At 40.6% G+C, this 18,699-nt stretch overlaps 1 protein-coding gene across 1 annotated transcript; it reads right to left on the bottom strand.

Moving 5' to 3' along the window:
- Positions 1-1,431: 1,431 nt before the first annotated feature.
- LOC114567353 (gap junction delta-2 protein) lies at positions 1,432-17,501 on the bottom strand. The gene is made up of 2 exons (XM_028596430.1): positions 17,431-17,501; positions 1,432-2,293 (listed from the first exon to the last, which is right to left on the bottom strand). Exons 1-2 carry the CDS (start codon positions 17,499-17,501, stop codon positions 1,432-1,434), a joined length of 933 nt encoding a protein of 310 aa, XP_028452231.1.
- Between the last annotated feature and the right edge of the window lie 1,198 nt (positions 17,502-18,699).

Here is an 18,699-nt window from a genome sequence, read left to right as displayed (position 1 = left end):
GCAGGATGCAAATAAATAAAACAGTCTCTTTTTAAGTTACATGTCATAATCTATCCATTCTATAAATGCTTCAGTAACATGCCTTTTTCAAAGTCCATAAGGGAGGGAGGGAGGGGGGGACTTTTCGGAACATATATTCTCCATTAGAGGGCGAAGGCTTAACAAAGGGCACATTAATAATACATATTGTTAAAGCTGGCAATCTATGATTAATCTTCATTACCACCCTAACCCCTGTTTCCCCATCCAAGTGAAGCCCATCTACACTGCACAGGGAAAAGGCTAAGTGTATTTATTACAGTTCATCTATGTACAGTAACTTTGAAATATGGCACCAAATCTGCTTGTGAAAAAAAGCTTGAGGTTACACGTTAAAATATTTGTGACTACAATACTTTTTCCCGTTTAACTGAAAAAATCTTTATATAACTCCATTCATTCCCTTAGACAGCGATCACACTTTAAGAGCCAAAGTGGAAACACTGGCATACTTTCCCCGACTGTTTTCAGTGGGTTCTGAGAGTAGACAGCATGCCTTGCAGGCATTGGGAGCATTGTGGTGTGTGACACAGTGTTGGAAAGTAAATCTAACTCATCTTCAGTGCACCATGTGTCTCACTTTGAACAAAAGCTCCCAGGCAATGTCAGTCTGCCGTCTGATTGGCACCTAATGAAACAAAGAATATGAAGAAGAGTGACAATTTTTTTAAGAAAAAAGCCTGGTACACTGAGAAGAAATACAGTGGTCCAGTGTCTGCTGATAGTTTTAATGCCGTTGTTTTTTTGTTTTTGTTTCGCAGAACATGTTAAAAAAGGTGCTTGTTTGTCCGCCGAGTGACTTTACCCGAAGATCACGGACAATGCGAAATAACATTATCTTTCTCTAAGTAGCTCAAATTAGCTTAGCATTCAATTTTCTGACTTATGTCAGACATTACCTTTTTTTCCCCACACATGCGTATGCATGCACACGCTTAAGCTCTTGCATATGCAGATATAATTGTAAGATGAGGGGATTATTTCTGACCTACAGCAAAGGCAAATAATCAAGAACTTCAGATAATTCAACCTCAGACTATCTTTACAGTATTTTAATATTGTTAGTAATTGCTCAGTTAAATCTGTTGGGTTCTTTGAAGGCACCTAGTGTCACCTAGGCAGAGCAGAACTCTCCATCATGTAAGTTTTAGGTGTAAGCTTTGTTAAAGCAAGACAGTTGCCTTTTTAAGAAGGTGATTCTTCCCTCCTGAAGTGTCAAAGACTTTGTGAACTGATGCTTCCTAGTGACTACACAGTCTGTCTGAGTCCGTCTGTGCTCCTGAATAATAATACTTTAATAAAGTTTTGTGCCCTAATGATCGGGGGTCTTGGGCCAGGGAAAAGCTCTTCTCCAAAATGTGAGAGGTCCTTGAGCCCCCAGAGAAGCCTCTGTCAGACGTAGGCTGACTCACTAGACTGGGTCCTGCCCAGGTTTGGGGTCTGGGACAGGTGTGAAACATCCTTCTTGCGCACTTCACAGATGGACTTCCTTCGGGCCTGCACCCCTTGCATGGCCGTCTTTATCTTCCTCCAGCCAAGGTGGTTTAGCTCAGCCAGGTTGAGCAGCACACATACGCCGCTTACTGCAAACATAAAGACCAGAAACACGGTCTTTTCTGTGGGACGAGACACGTAACACTCCACCTCCTTTACGCACGGGTAGCGATCACACTCAAACATCCCTGGCACGTTAAAGCCGTACAGGAAGTACTGGCCGGCCAGGAAGCCGATCTCCAGCGCGTTGCGGAACACCACCTGGATGACATAGAAACGGGAGATGCCTTCCTGCCGTCGCACTTTGGCACTCTTGTGTTGAGGGAAACCTCGGGGTCCGTTGGGGATCTCCTTGACCTCTAGGCAGTCATGGTCCTCCTTACTGCTGTCGGGGTGCACCAGGATGCCGTTGATGTTGCGAGAGTGTAGCTTGCGAGCGTGATGGTCATGATGGCGGCCGTGGTGACCGTGACCATGGTGATCCATGTAAGGATGCAGGAGAGAGTAGCTTCGGTCACGTGCTTTGGCAGACTGGTGGACGGAATATGTGATGAAGCACAGGCTGGGCGTGCACACCAAGATGATCTGAAAGACCCAGTAGCGGATGTGCGAGATGGGGAAGGCCTTGTCATAACAAGCCTGGTTGCAGCCGGGCTGCATGGTGTTACAGATGAACATGATTTGCTCATCCTCGTACACCTTCTCCCCCACTATGCCTACTATCAGGATACGGAAAATCACCACCACTGTCAGCAGGATCCTGCAGAGAGACAGAAGGAGAAGGAAAGGGCAGGAAGGGGAGGGGGCGAAAGGGAGACAGGCAATGTCAGTTAGTGAGGAACAAATGCACAGAGATTCAAGAAAAATCTGGTTATGATTCTGACAATTTAAAATTGATTGATTGAAGTCTTGGTTCGACATAATCTAGCTGTTGATTGGATGCTGCTTTGTTCATGTTCACCGTGTACCCTAAAACCATTTCAGAGCAACAGAAAGAAACGATTTCAGGCAAGTTGTCGGACCTATCTATGTGCCTGTGTGGGCATGGGTATGTTCATGCATGAATGTATGTGTGTTTGCACATGTTTGTTGAGTTGCGCTCTAGATAGCATGCACACATGTGCTCACTACTCATAAAAGACTAAAACAGGAGGGGTGGTCAGAAGATAAAGGTGCTTTCACACTCATCTTCGCTGCTAAACTGAAATGGAACAACACTGACATGGACATCAGTGTGTGTGTGTGTGTGTGTGTGTATAACTGAAATGGAACAACACTGACATGGACATCAGTGTGTGTGTGTGTGTGTGTGTGTGTGTGTGTGTGTGTGTGTACGTGCGTGCGTGCGTGCGTGTGTTTGACTGCACATACTGTACATGCATAAATAGTGATTGTCATTCCCCAATCTATTGATTTAAGGATTAGTGTTGTAAAATCCATTGTATTATTCCTAACATAATTTCCGATAATATTCATTCCTGTTCTGTCATGAATATTATCATTTTTGCAAAGCTATTTAAGAAATATTAAACTGCTGTAACAATTAGTTAAAATACCTTTTGACCTCTTTTCACTGGCACCATATTATGGGTGGGTCAACCAGTGTGTCTTTAAAAGATATATTAAAAAAATAGTCAGTTGCCTCAAATCTGGCAAAATAGAGTCATAGTGTGATTATTGCTGAACCATATATGCATATATGGCATCCAATAAAAACTGGGGGGACTTCCCATTGAGCCTCATTAGTGCATTGCTGCAGTTAGAGAGAGATGTGTTCAGGGTCTGTAGGATCTAGGGAGCAGTGCAGCTGCTTTTTATGCCCTCTGAAAGACTGGTGTGCTGTACTGTTATCTTCTGGTGTCGATCCAGCATGAGCACTGCGGAGGAGGACTGGGGCTTTAGGGCTGCACTGTCAGCTCTTTCTAATGAGCGAGGAAAGCCTGCACATAGTGGGGCTCCCTGGTATTTATGCCACAATGCAGTGGATGTGCATGCTCCCTGCGTGGAGGAGCCAATTACTTAGAACACAGGAGGGCCACCCAAGGCAACTGGAGGGACAGACATAGATGGTGGCCCCAGGTGGGTTAGAAGAACTGGGGTAAATGGCAGCTATATGACAATAGCCTTTAATTCAAGTGATGTAACATTATACGATTCCAGTGCATTTTAAAATGCAGTTGGTCTTTGTTCTGTCTGTTGTTATGTCAAATGAGACTCCCTAGTGTAGCATTTAATTAGGCCTCAAACATGCACACACTCGCTTTCCATGGCCAGTTATCACAGCAATAAAACAAGTAGTGATCTGAAAAGTTTATTTTTTTTCTTGGGATGTGAAAAAAGAAATGTCTTTCAATGAGGCAACTGAAGAGAGCTCGTGAAAAGGTAAGAGGTATAGCAGTGGAACACATGTTAGCGTGAAAAAGACTTGACATAGCGCCGCAGTAGAATTGTTTCTACTCCACCTGCAAAAGCATGCCTGTGTGTTTTTTTGTGTCAGCAGCAAGGACACAGAGAAAAAAAGGGAGAGTCAGCCATGTGTATGACTTGTGCAAAATGGCAAACATGTCCGGTCGTCAGTGCTCGGAGCAGCTGTGAGCAGACACGCTACGTTGACTTTCAGTATGTTGGGAAATATAACAGAATAAAGCTTCTCTGCACCTTTGGTCTTCCAGAAGTTAGATGCAGGTTGTGTACGTTATTTTCATTCACTCACTCTCTGATCCTTGTGTGACAGATGTATCTGCCTTTACTGGTGGTTTGACAGCAGTGTGGATCTGACCAAAGGGCTGATATTGATGTTTCTCTGCACCATAAGGAGTCATTTGACGCATACTGCTCAATGAGATAGAAATCTTCGATCAACACTGCTCATTTATATGCAAATATTTGTTTAGATAATATGGGAAACACGAAACTAGCTCATACTGAGTGTCAGTGTGAGAATCTGTGGCTCTGGATGCTGATTTAAAATGATATTACAGGATAGAAAGCAGCTTACAGCACATCTGTCTGTTTTACTATTCAAGGTCTGCTTCTTCTCTCGCCAGTCATAATTACTACATCATAATAACATTAACTAAATGTCACCAAGTCTTCCTGCTATCCACAGCTCTGTGTAGTGACACAAGCTCACAGACCGGACAGGGGTTTCAAGGTAAAAGTGTCCACTACAATGATCCTCTTTCTCTCAAATACTTTTGATCATTCAGACCTACCAGATAGTTAGAATTTTATTATTTACAGCTGTTGTGAATGAATCTCTGCAGATTAAAAATACATTAAAATGAACACCTCTGTGTAAGCAGTTTGCAACCAACTGGAAACATGCTCTTCTTTATGTTCTGTGCAGACCAGTAGACACTGTCTATCTCCTATCCTTATATACACACACAAGACTAAACTGTATCTGAGGTTTGCTTTAGTGGCAGCCTGCACCCTCAGGAGTTCATTTTGGTTCATTTTTGCCCACTTTCTATGCATTATTTTACCTTTATACCTTTTAAACTGTCTCTACCCCACATGCACAATCTCCTTTTTTCAGCACATACTCGGCCAAAAGTCGGTCTGATCATTTCTTTGACAAAGTATAAAGCTGCCAGGAATCCAAAATACCAGAAAAATGACACAGTTCAAGGTTCTAAAAATATAGTTTCACTATTTATAGGCACAAATACAACTGAAAAACATAAGAAATAAAACTATAAAGCATATTTACATATGAACCGATTTAATCCCAACTCATTTTTCATTGAAAGTCTATGTACGTATGCCTGTAAATCACTGAAAATATTATTAATTCCAAGCTTTAAGAATTCATGAGACACAGTGTGAAAGCCCCACATCAACGCTTTCAACTGGTTTTCTGCTTGTTTCTACATGATATATAAATAAAGTTAAGTTCATTGCTAAATTTAACATAAACCAAAATAAATTATGCATCCTCACCAACTTGTTAAGTCCAAAAGGGCCATGTTTATTGCCATGAAGTTGACCTCAAACATAGACAAATACCAGTGGAGAATTTGGTGGTGATGCTTTACCTCATTTGCATAGACAACTGGCACCCTGTGTAAATTACATATTTATAATTAATTTACACAGGGTGCCCAATGCTCTTTCCTAATTTGTGTAAATAATGTGACAGTGTGGATTAAAAACACAAGAACAAACAAGCTGTTCATGGTGGTGGGCTTCCCTTTCATGTTGCAGTGGCCTTGCATAGGTCCATCTTGCGCCATGTAGCCTATTTACAGGTGACCACTGCAGCTTTGCTCACCTCAACAGTAAGAATTTTCGGACGCACTTATGGACTTTCCTCAGATAGCAAAACTTTTCTTAAGTACTGTACTGCAGATATTCCGTCTATACTTTGTTTGTTGTGCAGATTTATGTCGTTAAAAAAATGTCAAGACATTGCAAGTATTGAGTGTATGTGTGTGTGTGTGTGTGTGTGTGTGTGTGTACTCTACTGCTGGATAACAGGATAATCAGCACCGGGCAGATTGCTGCATTAGCAGAAAGCAGTGGACGAAGGTTATCTGCAAACATCAGTGTTTTAAGTCCTGCAGAATAACGAGCCAATACTGTACGTTAGCGCAGATTGGGACAGGACAGCCTGAACCTTCAGAATATTCAATATCCACCATAAATGATGAAAAGGATTTTATAATTTTTAGTATCTCAAACCTCAGGGCAGCATACTAAAATAAAGCCACTGGCTGAGTCGGTTCAAAAAATAAAATGTGAAAAAGATGCAGTCACTACAATGCACATCCTTTAACCGAAAGTTCCATAAATGGCCATTAAATTGTCTCCCACATCAGTTACCAGCCATCACCTCATTTAGCCACCCTCACTCCGGAGGACCTCCCTTTAGACTAATCATTACATTTTCTGAGACTTTCTGAATCCTTCACACTGTGCCAGAGATTTAATAAGATTTGGAAGAAAGTGAATCTCCGTATACCTGAATTGGGCTCACATGTGTAAGTTTCTATATATCAATTTCCTTGTACTGCATCACTGACAGCTGGTATTTTCATAAAGTGCAAAGATCAACAGCACTCAAAGACAAGCTAACATTGATGTCGAGAGGTGCGACAAGAGGAGGGAGTAAAGATAAGGACGTGATACTTGGCTGCTGCATAACTCTACAAACTGATCTGTAGGCAGCTGATTGACCTGTGAGATTGTGTGTATAGTGTAATGGTAGCTGCTCTTCAGCTGGTGTGTTGGCTGGACATGCAGGCTGTCTTTCCCAGAGGCTTTCACACACACACACACACACACACACACACACACACACACACACACACACACACACACACACACACACACAAACACACATACATTCATTCATACAGCAGCTGCTGTCGCCAGCCTCCAGGGACAACAATTGCCTCTAGCACAACAAATGCATTGGGAAACACGCACACACTTTACTCTCACACACACATACGTATACACATTGTGAATATAAATTACCCGTTACGGTATACATGTATGAGTCAACAAACATACATAAAAGGTATATCTGCACATTTAGGTATACTAGCTCTCTGACACTCCTCTAAAGGCTAAGTGCACTATTATATGTAGAGTAAAAATATTCTTCCCACCCACATGCTCTCAATAATAAGCTCCACTGATTGCTGATGGCAGAACATAATGAATAAAGACCTTACCAGGCACAGAAATTAGGTAGCTTAATTATCAGAGTGCAGACATTTCTTTCCTCCCGCCCCTCATCCACTGTTCCTCTCTCAAACTGTTTTAATAGTTTTCGGTCTTGCCCACGTATGAGGCAGACTTGTGTGACCGCCTGAGGTGCCACTAAGAGTCGGCGTGACGAATACATTCATAGAAAGCTAAGCTTGTGTGGTACTTACTTACTTCTGGCCTCTTCTTTAAACACTTCAGGAGTATTTTACTAAGAGTAAAGTTTGGGATTTTACACAACATAGAGGCCTTTTCAAACTGTGAATTTCCTTTGTGCCACAACACGTGCAGAAATGTAATTATCTCACTTGCTCATACAACAATTCTGAAGGAAATGACTTCCAGCTGTTTTTCAGGAATAAAGGAGGAAAGTTAATTGGGGGAGACGCTACAGGTAACTGACTAACAAAAATTATACCTAGGCTGAAATAGACATGAACAGGTTTAGAGTTATGATAATACCTTACTTACAATTTACAATTAAAATATCAGTAATAACCTATGCTAAAATCTTTTTTTCTAAAGATAGACTTTTGGTTGAAACAAACAAGTAACACAACCATTGCCTAAAGCTGGAGGATATTGTGTTTGAAGAAATTCTACACACAACTTTTTTATTAACTCACTGCACAGCCTAACCATGTGTGGTGATGATGTCAGTGCATACCAGATGCAGCCTTCCTCCATCCCATTTGTCTTTTTCTGGCATTCATCTCAATTCTAGGCAAGGCATGCAAATATTATGCAAAAGCAGTTATCTCTAAAATAACTTGAAAACCTTCAAATTAATGATATCAGCATTTTCCTAACCAGCATATTTTGCTGATTGCATCAATATGTGATTTTTGAATACAGTATTCCATTCAGTATTTGGAGCAATGACAGAGGTACATGATCAACACAAATATAAAAATAAAAGCAGAAGATGGGTTTTAATCCAGCGGCACACAGTGCAGATTAGTGTTATTTACACCCAGCCCACTCATTTTATGTCTGTAACCCATTTTAGTTTGCAGAAGTAACGTACTCTGCATGCAGGTCTTAAAGGAAAATTAAGCTCAGTAAAATGTATTTCCCCTTTCAACAGGACTGGACTTATTGCAACCACCTTGTTTTATTGTGTAGTAAATCACCTCTGTGGCTGCATTGCATTCTGCACAACTGAGGACACGTATCAGCCAAATCTCTGCCAGCCCTGCAATGACTCATATGATAGTTAGTGAGACTAGAGGAAATCCCTTTCTCTTTGATTCTGAGGAACTGACAACAAAAACCTGATGTTTCCTGTTCATACAGTTTCTGTAGGTAACTGGAGCTGTATTCAAAATCCTATGCTGTGTTTACAGAATGTTTGGCAAGTAATATGTTAGAAAAGATTAGACACAACAAAAAAGTGGACCCAGATGTTCAAGGTGCATCATTTTTGTGGGGGTTTTAGGGCCAATTTTCCCTGATGCCTTTAACGTTTTTCCCCTTTGTTGTGACAAATTGTGATCATCTCACAGTGACCACTAACCAATCTGAACACAGATTTGGCTGAATGTATGTTACCTATAATGATACAAGTAAATGAGGGAAATTGTGGGAAATTATATATGTTTCTAAGGTCCTTGGCAAATGGGCTGCAAACCCTGTATAGGAATCATATAGTACATCTGAACCAATCAGTAGATGATGTAAATACAACATTACATGTAATTTAGCTGAATACAAGATGCATTCCAAATAAAATTTCTGTTCTGTTCTGTTGAAATGTGTAAGTTAACATATTAAGTTATTTTATCAATCTTTGTCTTTCTTTCAGTTGTGGTTAACTGGAATTACATGGCTAACCTTACAGTTAATTTATAATTTTTATAAAATAAAATTTTAATTTATAATGACTGCTGGAGTTGTTGTGGACGTGATGTAGACTATTAAGAGTGGTTAATATTGTGTGTTGAGTGAATGTGATGCAAAACTGCACTATAATATATAAAGCAAATAAGTGTTTTTGTCACGTTTCTTAATGTACTAAAATAGCTGGCAGTTAACCAGAAGCACATGGGACTGACATGGCTTAACCTCCTCAGTCATAATAGTCACTGACTCAGCTGACTAGGCATTGCCCCACTTAGCCAGCTTGTGAAAATCAAAGATGTAGGATTCAAGGATGTAGAAAGAAATGACCTGGCGTGAACAGGAAATGTTTATAATTGTTTTTGTTCTACACAAAGTTTGTCACAAAATCTATTTCTATCGATAGTTTATATTGTTATATATCGTTGATACCGCTGATATTGTCATAGTTGATGTTACACTACACTGTGTCTACTGATAATAATAAAAAGTAATTAATGTGAACAATTGATGAAATATACATTTGCTGCAGATTTAACCATGGCAACCACAATATCACATTTCAGGTGTTTTCATTTCACTGCTGTTGAAGTGTACAGAGCAGCCGACTGCAGTTGGAAACAAGGTTGAAACCTAAACAATGAGCTGAAAGATGCTAAAGCGCTCTGTAGAGCTGACGGGACTTGCAGAGTCGGGTGATAATTCTCTGTGGTTTTGTCACTATGAGCGACCCCTTTCACATTACACATAGTTTTTTTTATTTATCGCTAATATAAATATGTTGATTTGTGCAGCTTTAAAGTGAACTATTTTAACAACATAACCCACAGTAGCTGTCATCAGATGTAAGGTGAACTGTGTTGTTGCTGCAAAAACATCAAGTTCTGACTGAAAAAGAAAGTTGAAAAGTCTCATGGCCACCAACTCTGCCAACTTTATAGTAGATTATTCATATTTCTGGCAATGTGATGCTACCTGGCTGTCACTGATAATTGTTGCTAGAACTTTCTTCTTGGCTGCGAATTTCTGTGTTGCACCATTAATTGAGTTTGATATTTTTGATTCCATCATACTTTTAATTCGATTTGCCACCCATCCTGATTTTAACTTTGGTACGCAGCATACATTTTCATCAGCGATCTACTCTGACAATCAGAAGCACACTAACCACATAAAGAAAATATGGCTCATGTACCAGACACTGCAATTCCCTCATGTAATACTGTAGTCAGTCACGTACTATCATTTTGAAGATAACTCGCTGTAAAAAATGTACTCTAAACATTAATGAACTGCTATGGTAATTTAAAATATGTTTTTATTTGGAATACAAAATACAACAAAACCACAAATCTTCAAAATAATTGTCTATCTTAACTACCCAGTAAGTTTAACTTTAATATAATTATAGATTTCTAAGACATAAGACATTCTAAGACATTTCTAAGATATATTCATATTTGCTGGACACATCTTAACTGCACAATACAGAGGTTTAATATCATACATCTGTACAGTCTACTTGTAGCTGCCTTTATGATCTTGAAATTATGCCCTGAAAAAATAGTACTGTACTTTTATGAGAGTTGACAATGGGGCCACTGGCCATTAAATGGTTAATAAATCTTGTTCTAACCTAAGTAACTAAGGAATTCAAATATGTGGGGAAATTATTGAAATAAAGAACATTTAGGCTATGTATAGGGAAACATTACACGCCCGGTGAAGCTTACACACACACCATCAATGTGTTGCTAGAATGAATAATAGCCTATGCCGAATGAAAGCTGAGCTCAGCTTTACTGGCGAAATCCCCCTGTCGAACAGTATAATCAATAACATTCTACATCAGGGATTGCTACACAAATAAGCTAATGACAACTCTAGATGTGCAGAAAAATGGTTTCATTTAAAAGACAGTCCCGCTCCTCACCAAAACATGATGGATTACTAATCCTGTCAAACGGTGAAATATTGCTTACACTGTTTTGCTTTGCAATACAATCTTTTCAGACACTATAGATTTTTATCCGGGAAGCTTATTATTAATGATACTTGAAATACATTTTGGTTCACTAGTAGACAGGATAATGCCCTCAATTAAAGCAGAGCATTCCTACATCTTAAATTATATCGAGAGAAGTAGGGTGCCCTTCTCAAAGTAGGGTACCTCCTTCTTGTCGATATCATGACCTATTTAGGCAAAGTCGAGAGAGAGAACACAAAAAACACTCATCTGTATTTTGCTTTTAGAGCCAACAAACAAGGATGTAGATATTTTGGTTTCATCAAACCTTTCAGGACTGTCCATTCAAGTGCTGTTGTTTTACCATATAAACAGAGAACCACTCTGTCCATTATATTAAAAGGCTGGACAAATCTGCATACATTTTTAATGAATGACTTGACATCAGTTGCAACGTGCAACAAGAGTCACATAACATTTATTAAGATTTTATGAAGTACTTATAATGCTAAAGTGGGGCATGATAGATGTTAAATAATAGATCTATGTTACACAGGAAAAAACAAATACGAAGTAAATGGATATTTTTTTTTCATAGAATAAATAAATTAAATATGAACAAAGTTCTATTTTCTTACATATCTATTATTGTGATTGAAATGCAATGTATAAAATGTAATGCAAAATATATGATGAGTTCATTACACCTTTAACAACAGAGAACTTCTGCTTATTAAAGGAGTTGTTTATTCAGCCAAACCTGCAATGCTGTGTTTGCATAGATGGTGAATATTGCATGTAATTTCTCTCAAGATGGCATCATCCTCACCTTTTATGAGAGTTGCAGTTTGAGCATTACATTCAGATGAATGTAAAATAAAAAAAAACAGAGGTCTTGTGTATTTTTAGAAGTCTCCATCAATGCAGAGGACACATATCGAGTTTGTGTGCAGACTGTTTCCTAAGTAGCGGGGTCAGTCAGCAGCTTCAGAGGAATGAGCTCTGACACAGATTCTCAGCACTAAACAAAACTTATCTTCCTTCCTTCCTTCCTTCCTTTCTCTCCCCCCCACCCTCCCCCCACCCTCCATACCCTTTTTGTTCTACAGCTCACATTCTCCCCCCTGTCTATTCTTCCATCCAGCAGTCTTTATTATTTTATCTCCCTTAGATCACTCTAGTCCTCCATTATCTCTGCCTCTTTTTTTTCTCGCTCTGCTTGTCTTTGGCACTGACCTCACTACAGCATTGCAGTGTAAGGAAAGATGCATCAACACACTTCCTTCCTTTCTTTTTTTCCTTCCTACCTGCAAGGTGTATATCTCAAACCCAAAGGCTTCATCCTCTCACGGTAGAACACACATACAAGCACACCTGTGTCCTGCAAAACACCTGAGCACCAAAGATGTCGTATGTCATGTTTTAATATAACATACAGTATGTGTATGATACATTTTATTGCCCTCAGATAGAAGTATGCAACACAGAATTCTGTTCAATAGCAGAAAATTCAGATTTTTATATAGAATATTTAGGGCAGTCCGAGAAGTTAAATGAAAATGTATAGAACTTATTTTAAAGAAAATAACAGCAATATCTCACATGTAAAAAAAATGCGAGTCTACCTGGTCTGGCCCAGCAAATACACATGATGGGATGGCCCTAGATGCTAGACAAATGCCCTCAACATTCAATTGTTTGCAGTGTTGTGTAACCAAATCTCTGTTTTTGGCAGACTAGCAAATTACACAAGCAGTTGTTTGTCCTACTGGATTAAACATGTTTTGTGTGCATGAGAATATATATTGTCAAGGTTTTTAAATATGAGTCTCATAAGCAACAAAAATAAAGAGCATGAAAGGAAAAGTAAATTAATAATATGTTTAATTGTAGAAAAAAGACTTGGCTATTTGTACATGATTCTGTTGGAAAGTACTAAACCAGACCTAGCAACAAATCTCTGTCAGTTTAATATTGGTTGCAAACCTATTCTAAGTGTAAATAAATCATTATGAAAAATAAGACAACTGCAAACATTATCAAGGCTGCTGGTGTTATATATATTACCAGTATATCATTAGCATATCAACATAAAAGCAATTTATTAATTTGGATGACAAAAATCAGGTATGTTGAAGTCAATAGAAAACATGAGCATCTGTAGTTGTTGCGTAGCAACATGTTGCTTTGAAAGTCAGTCAAAACAGTCTCTGCAAAGAAATATTTGTAGGAATATTTGTAACAAGTATGAGTATGTCCCACTACAAATTCTGAACAAATAAGCCCAAAAACCCTGTATTTTTATTATATCCACCAACTACTGTATATCTATAGCACTGGTTGTGTCCTCACCAGTTAGCATGTTACCTCTGCCCATCAAGAACAGACACTTAATTAATTGATTTAATTAAAATACTGAGTGAGATCATTTCAGACCCTTTACAGGCCATACTGAACTGCCAGTTATCTAATGCTGAAAGTCCAAGAGTCATTATAACTGTGAGTATTCAGTCACTGTGGTTTGGGCTAGAGAATGAGGTTAATGCAGCCTTGACAATGATTTCTTCTACTGTGTTATCATGATAACAGTCATTGGTTATCCATGCACACGCTGTACATTGTCCAGTTAGAAGTCAGGCTTATTAAAACAATCACAATACACAATACATACACATTAAGCTTTGAATGAGTCATAATATGCAAGCCACCTGTGGTTAGTCAGAGGCACAGAAGCAACTCTCAATTTGTCTGTCTCTTTCAAAGACCATAATTAAGATAACCTATGCCACTGCGTAGAGATGGTCCATTTCTATTTTTAACACTGTTATGTATTCCTAGTTTAATTGTCTATCCTATGCCAGGGCATAGGTTAGCTTAAAACCTACAATTAAGAAACAGCTTAATTGTAGCTGGATTAGACAGTCTAGACATCCGACAATGCTATCTAACAGTGTCTCATGGAAGAACTATAGGAGGGTTGGCACTCAAAGAGATGACTGACATGCAACCATGTTCCAAAGTTTAGATGCAGGGGAGACTTTTCAGCCATAGGGAGACATCACTGTTCTGTTCTTTGGAACAGCATCCTTTGAACTGCAAGCGCACACATGCAAACTCTTTCAAAGAAACTACACACAGGCTGAACATCCTACATGTGATGCCATCTAGTGGTTGCTGCATGCTCTGGCCACACCCTGTGAAGTGCAGGACTTCACGATGCACAAAAGTGCAACACTACATCATAGTTGGTTGTGTTCACAAGTGCAACAGACCACACCTGACCACACCCAACTGGGTTGTTGGGTGTGGTCAGTGGTGCAACAGACTTGAACCTTTCAACCCATAGAGGTCAGTGCAACAATTTGACTCCATACATGATTTAGTGTGGAGTTGCTCATTAACAATCTAGGAGGCATCTTTACAGCACAAAATGGTGCCAGTGGTGAACAATTCTCCAACTTGCTGGTACATCCAAAAACATCATTCTGATCATTTAAATGTTAAGTGTAATTGATTTCCTGACCATGCAGACACATGCTTTGGATTAGGAATCAAGTCTTTATCTTTAGTTGTTTTTGTGTTATTTTTATTGTCTAAGAATGTGTCATGTCTGAAAATGTGTCTATAGGTAAAAAGCCAAGATCCAGACCACCACCTAATAATAAACTGCTACACCCTAACCCGATGTCTCTCTGTCCACCAAACTGTATAAGAATTCTCCAATACATGTTTTGAGATATCCTGCAAACAAGCTAGCTAACAGGGACAACAATAAAAACTGCTCCACAAGGGTAAAAACAAATTTAGGGATCTCTAGCCTAAAATACTCACAAAATACTGTACAAAGTGATTCCGGAGACATTGTGTCTTGACTTGCATAGCATAGACAAGCAGAGTAGAAAAAGGGAACCTCATTGGAAAGCAGCTAATGTTACAGCTAATGCCCTAGGGTCAACTAGAGAGCCTTGTAGGACAAACAAAGTCTGAAGGAAGCCAAAACACATAGGGATCATTTACAGAACATTTCACTGTATTCATCACAGTAGCACGTAGCTGGTGTCCTGGGCATCACACAAACTACTTACTGTATGAGGGAATTATTTTACATAATATCATTCCACTATCTCATGTTATGTTATTTTGGAAGTTTACACAGCAGGTAATTAATCTAGTAGAGTATATCATATGAGGAACAAAAACTGGTGCACAAAGGACTATTCTAAAAAGCACTGCTCATTTGCCTAAATGTATTTTAGATATGTTAAACCAGTGACGTGCATGATCAACAAATAGCTCAAATTAAGCATTCAAGAGGGAGCCATTACATCATCAGAGTGTTAATTATGGCTTTTGAAAGAGGTAGCAGACAAATTGAGAGTTGCTTCTGTGCCTCTGAAAAACTGTAGGTGGCTTTACAGTCATTGAATCATCCAAAGATTGTGCTCACAGGGTATTACTGATTCAGCTGCCAGGACTGGATTTTAAAGCTGCATTAAGTAATTTTTGACCACTAGGGGGCGGAAAGACTCCAGAACAAGTTCACAACAGTTAGCAATTAGCTTATGAAGTTGTTATGGCTAACATGTTAGCAAACAGTTGCCTACTTACAAATCCAGCAGAAACAGAGCAACACGGACATCCCTTTGGTCTCCTTTTTCTGGCCACCTGTTGAATGTAATTCCAATATTCACTGGCATTTAGCCCTTGTTTGGTCTTCCGGCGCGTGAGAAAAATATTTGTCTGTTTTTGGCTTGCTAAATGTTCGAGTTTCTTCCCCAGTTACTTCGGCTCTTTGCCATTTCGCGCTGGGCAGTTAGCATACAATTAGCTTGTTTTAGCTTCTGAGTTGGGAGCGGCTGCCCACAGTCGTATACGAGCCGACATTGTTTTGGATTTGTCGCTCCGGAAACCAAAACAATGAGCTAAAAATGTCTGAAAGCTGTGAGCTTCATAGTGAGTGACTCCCATAAGCAGGAGGGAGTCGTATCATTAATGGCACAGAATATTGCTTAATGCATCTTTAAATCAAGTCAACATGCTGTACTATATGCAGGTTTTCATTCCATCTGAGGACTATACCAGGTGATTTCATTGTTTAAGGCACTTTCAACCACAGAGGAAGAACTCACTGAAATGACTTGGTGTAGTGTTTTGATTGGAAGGAAAATCTCCATCACACATGGTTTCAGATCCTTGGTCAACAGAGGTTTTGCTATAATGCGGCTCACATCATCTCTGTTGCTCTGATGCAGTTATAATGTCGCTGATTTTGAAAGATATAGCCTTATGGTGCTGTGCACACAGTGCTTAGTGTAGTCAATAAAGGCATGAGGCCAATTTTCACTCTTTTAACTTGCACACAGAGCAACACACACAAAAATCCACTGGAGCAGAGAGAAGTTTAGGCCATGCCCTTGTTGCAGACTACCTGAGGTCTGGGTTAATGAGCACAGCAGTGCAGTCAAATTCATAGTCTCTCGTGACTTTGTCTTTTTTTCTGAAAAAGCAATTTTTCGAATTACAAATCTACACAGCCGGGTTTCACAGGCTAAACCACTTTGACTCAATTTTCCAAATGAGCATCCCAGCGTGATATTTGGATTGTGCTTAATGGGTGGAAAATTTCATTTAATCACACAGAGAAGATGTGAAGCACATTTTTCACACAGATTTTACAGCATGTCTCCATGGCATGTCTCCACTGCTAATCAAACTTAAAGCTCATCTGTTCAACCCTCCACCACGAACCATTCTCTCACAAAATATGAGAAGAGTCTGAACAGACTTTCACTATGATGCAAATAAGTCTGCTGATAAGAACAAATTAACTTGTTTTTTGTCTCAAGTTCGCTCAGAGTTCAGACCTATTTTCTCCCCCTTTGATTCTACCTCCCACACCTGCTTGCTCACCATCCTTTCATCTTCCGCACCTCTGCTCTCCTCTCACTCCCTCTCCCCTCTCCTCCTTCTGTCCTATTGGTCTGTGGCCAACAGCATCAAGCATTATCTATCAATAGCTAGACTAATAGGTAGTATCAACACAGGAACCTCTCTGAATTAACCATAATGCCCAGTTAAGCCTGCTATTGATTATGTGCAATTAGTTTATCCCTTCACTAATGATGGGTGTGGAGGATAAGGGTGAGGAGAGCAGGGAGGAGGAAAGGACGGGGGAGGCAGTGATGACTGTGGGGGACTGTAGAACAGAGGAGAGCACTGGGACAAGCCTGAGGAGGGAGGTTCATTAACTGATACATACAGAAAAACGTACACTGTAAGCTACAGAAAAAAACACCCCAGGTCACCAGTACAAACAAAACTATAGATACCAAACCAGAAAATAAAACCTTGACAAAATTCCATTTATGTCTTACCTTCCAATCATGGTAGAGTGCTGCTGGACAGCAGCCTCCAGCAGCCTCTCCAAAATGGTCCATTCCCCCATGGTGATGGAGAGGTGGCAGGGCTGTCAGAAGAAACAGGACTTGGGAAACCGACCCCTCTTTCTCCAGCGGACTCCTTCTTCTTCTATTTCTTCCCAGGACTGGCTTGCCCTCTTGTGGACCTGCCGGCCAGCGGGGGTACACCCAACCCCCGTCCTGCACCAGCTTCCTTTTGACCTCTACACGTTGACGTGGCCGCTCATCAGTGCATCTTTAACTGTGTGTGGGAGAGTGAGTGTCTTCTCCTGGGCCTGTCCCACTGTGCTTCTCTTCCTGGTGGAGGAGAGGTGCTGTGCTGATTGACTCCCCCTCCTCTCTCCCTCAGTCTCTTCCCTTCTCCCCCTCCCCTGTGCGGTGATGCTTGTCCTCCCCCTGCCGCACCACTCTGTTCTGCACTACAGCATATGCTATAGCTCACTGTATGACAACCATGATCACCCTCTCTTTTCCACTTGCCTCTCTCTGTCCCCTTGTTCTTTTCTCCTCTGCCTCTTCCTCCTCTGTGCCCGCCTTCGTCCTCCACCCTACCCCCAGGGCACTCCTTGTACTCTACCTGCACTTCCTGCCATCAGTGCTGTTCTGCGCTCGTCCTTGCATTGTGTAGGATCTTTGCCTTTGCTGCACCCTTGCTACTCTAACCTAAACACACACACACTGCATATCTGATCCTCCTTGGCTCACCACAGCAAACAGCACCGTAAACACACACACTTGGACTCGATGACAGCTTTGAATCCCACTCACCCACTTCCTACTGAGGACTGCAGATCCCCACCAGCACACAAAGCTCCTGCCTGCTAAATGTCATTTTAAGACTGGAGGAATGGTCGCTCCCACAGCTCCGAGTGCTACAAGGACCAATAAAAACCTGCATACACATACACACACACACACACACACACACACTCAGAGCCGCACACACAAACACGCTGCCACCCAGCCCCTCAGTAATAAATCAGCTGCCTTGCTGCATCCAGTGAGGCTGAACCAAGGCAGTGTGCTGCAGACCTGCTGTCCTGCGTTGTCCCCCTGGCTAATTTCTGCACAGTCCAATGCCCAGAGTCATGTCTGCCGCAGAGAGCGGGGATGAAAAGCTGTCCTGTGAAGCCTATTTCTGGGCTCCATCATCTTGCATCCCACTCTCCCCCTCCTCCTGCTCTCCATCAACCGCCACTCTCTTCCTCCTTCCCCTCCTTTGCT

This window comes from Perca flavescens, chromosome 13 (assembly GCF_004354835.1).
Source record: "Perca flavescens isolate YP-PL-M2 chromosome 13, PFLA_1.0, whole genome shotgun sequence".
Taxonomy (NCBI): Eukaryota; Metazoa; Chordata; class Actinopteri; order Perciformes; family Percidae; genus Perca; species Perca flavescens.
Note: the sequence above shows the minus strand (reverse complement) of the source record. Positions and strands in the feature narration are given on the sequence as shown.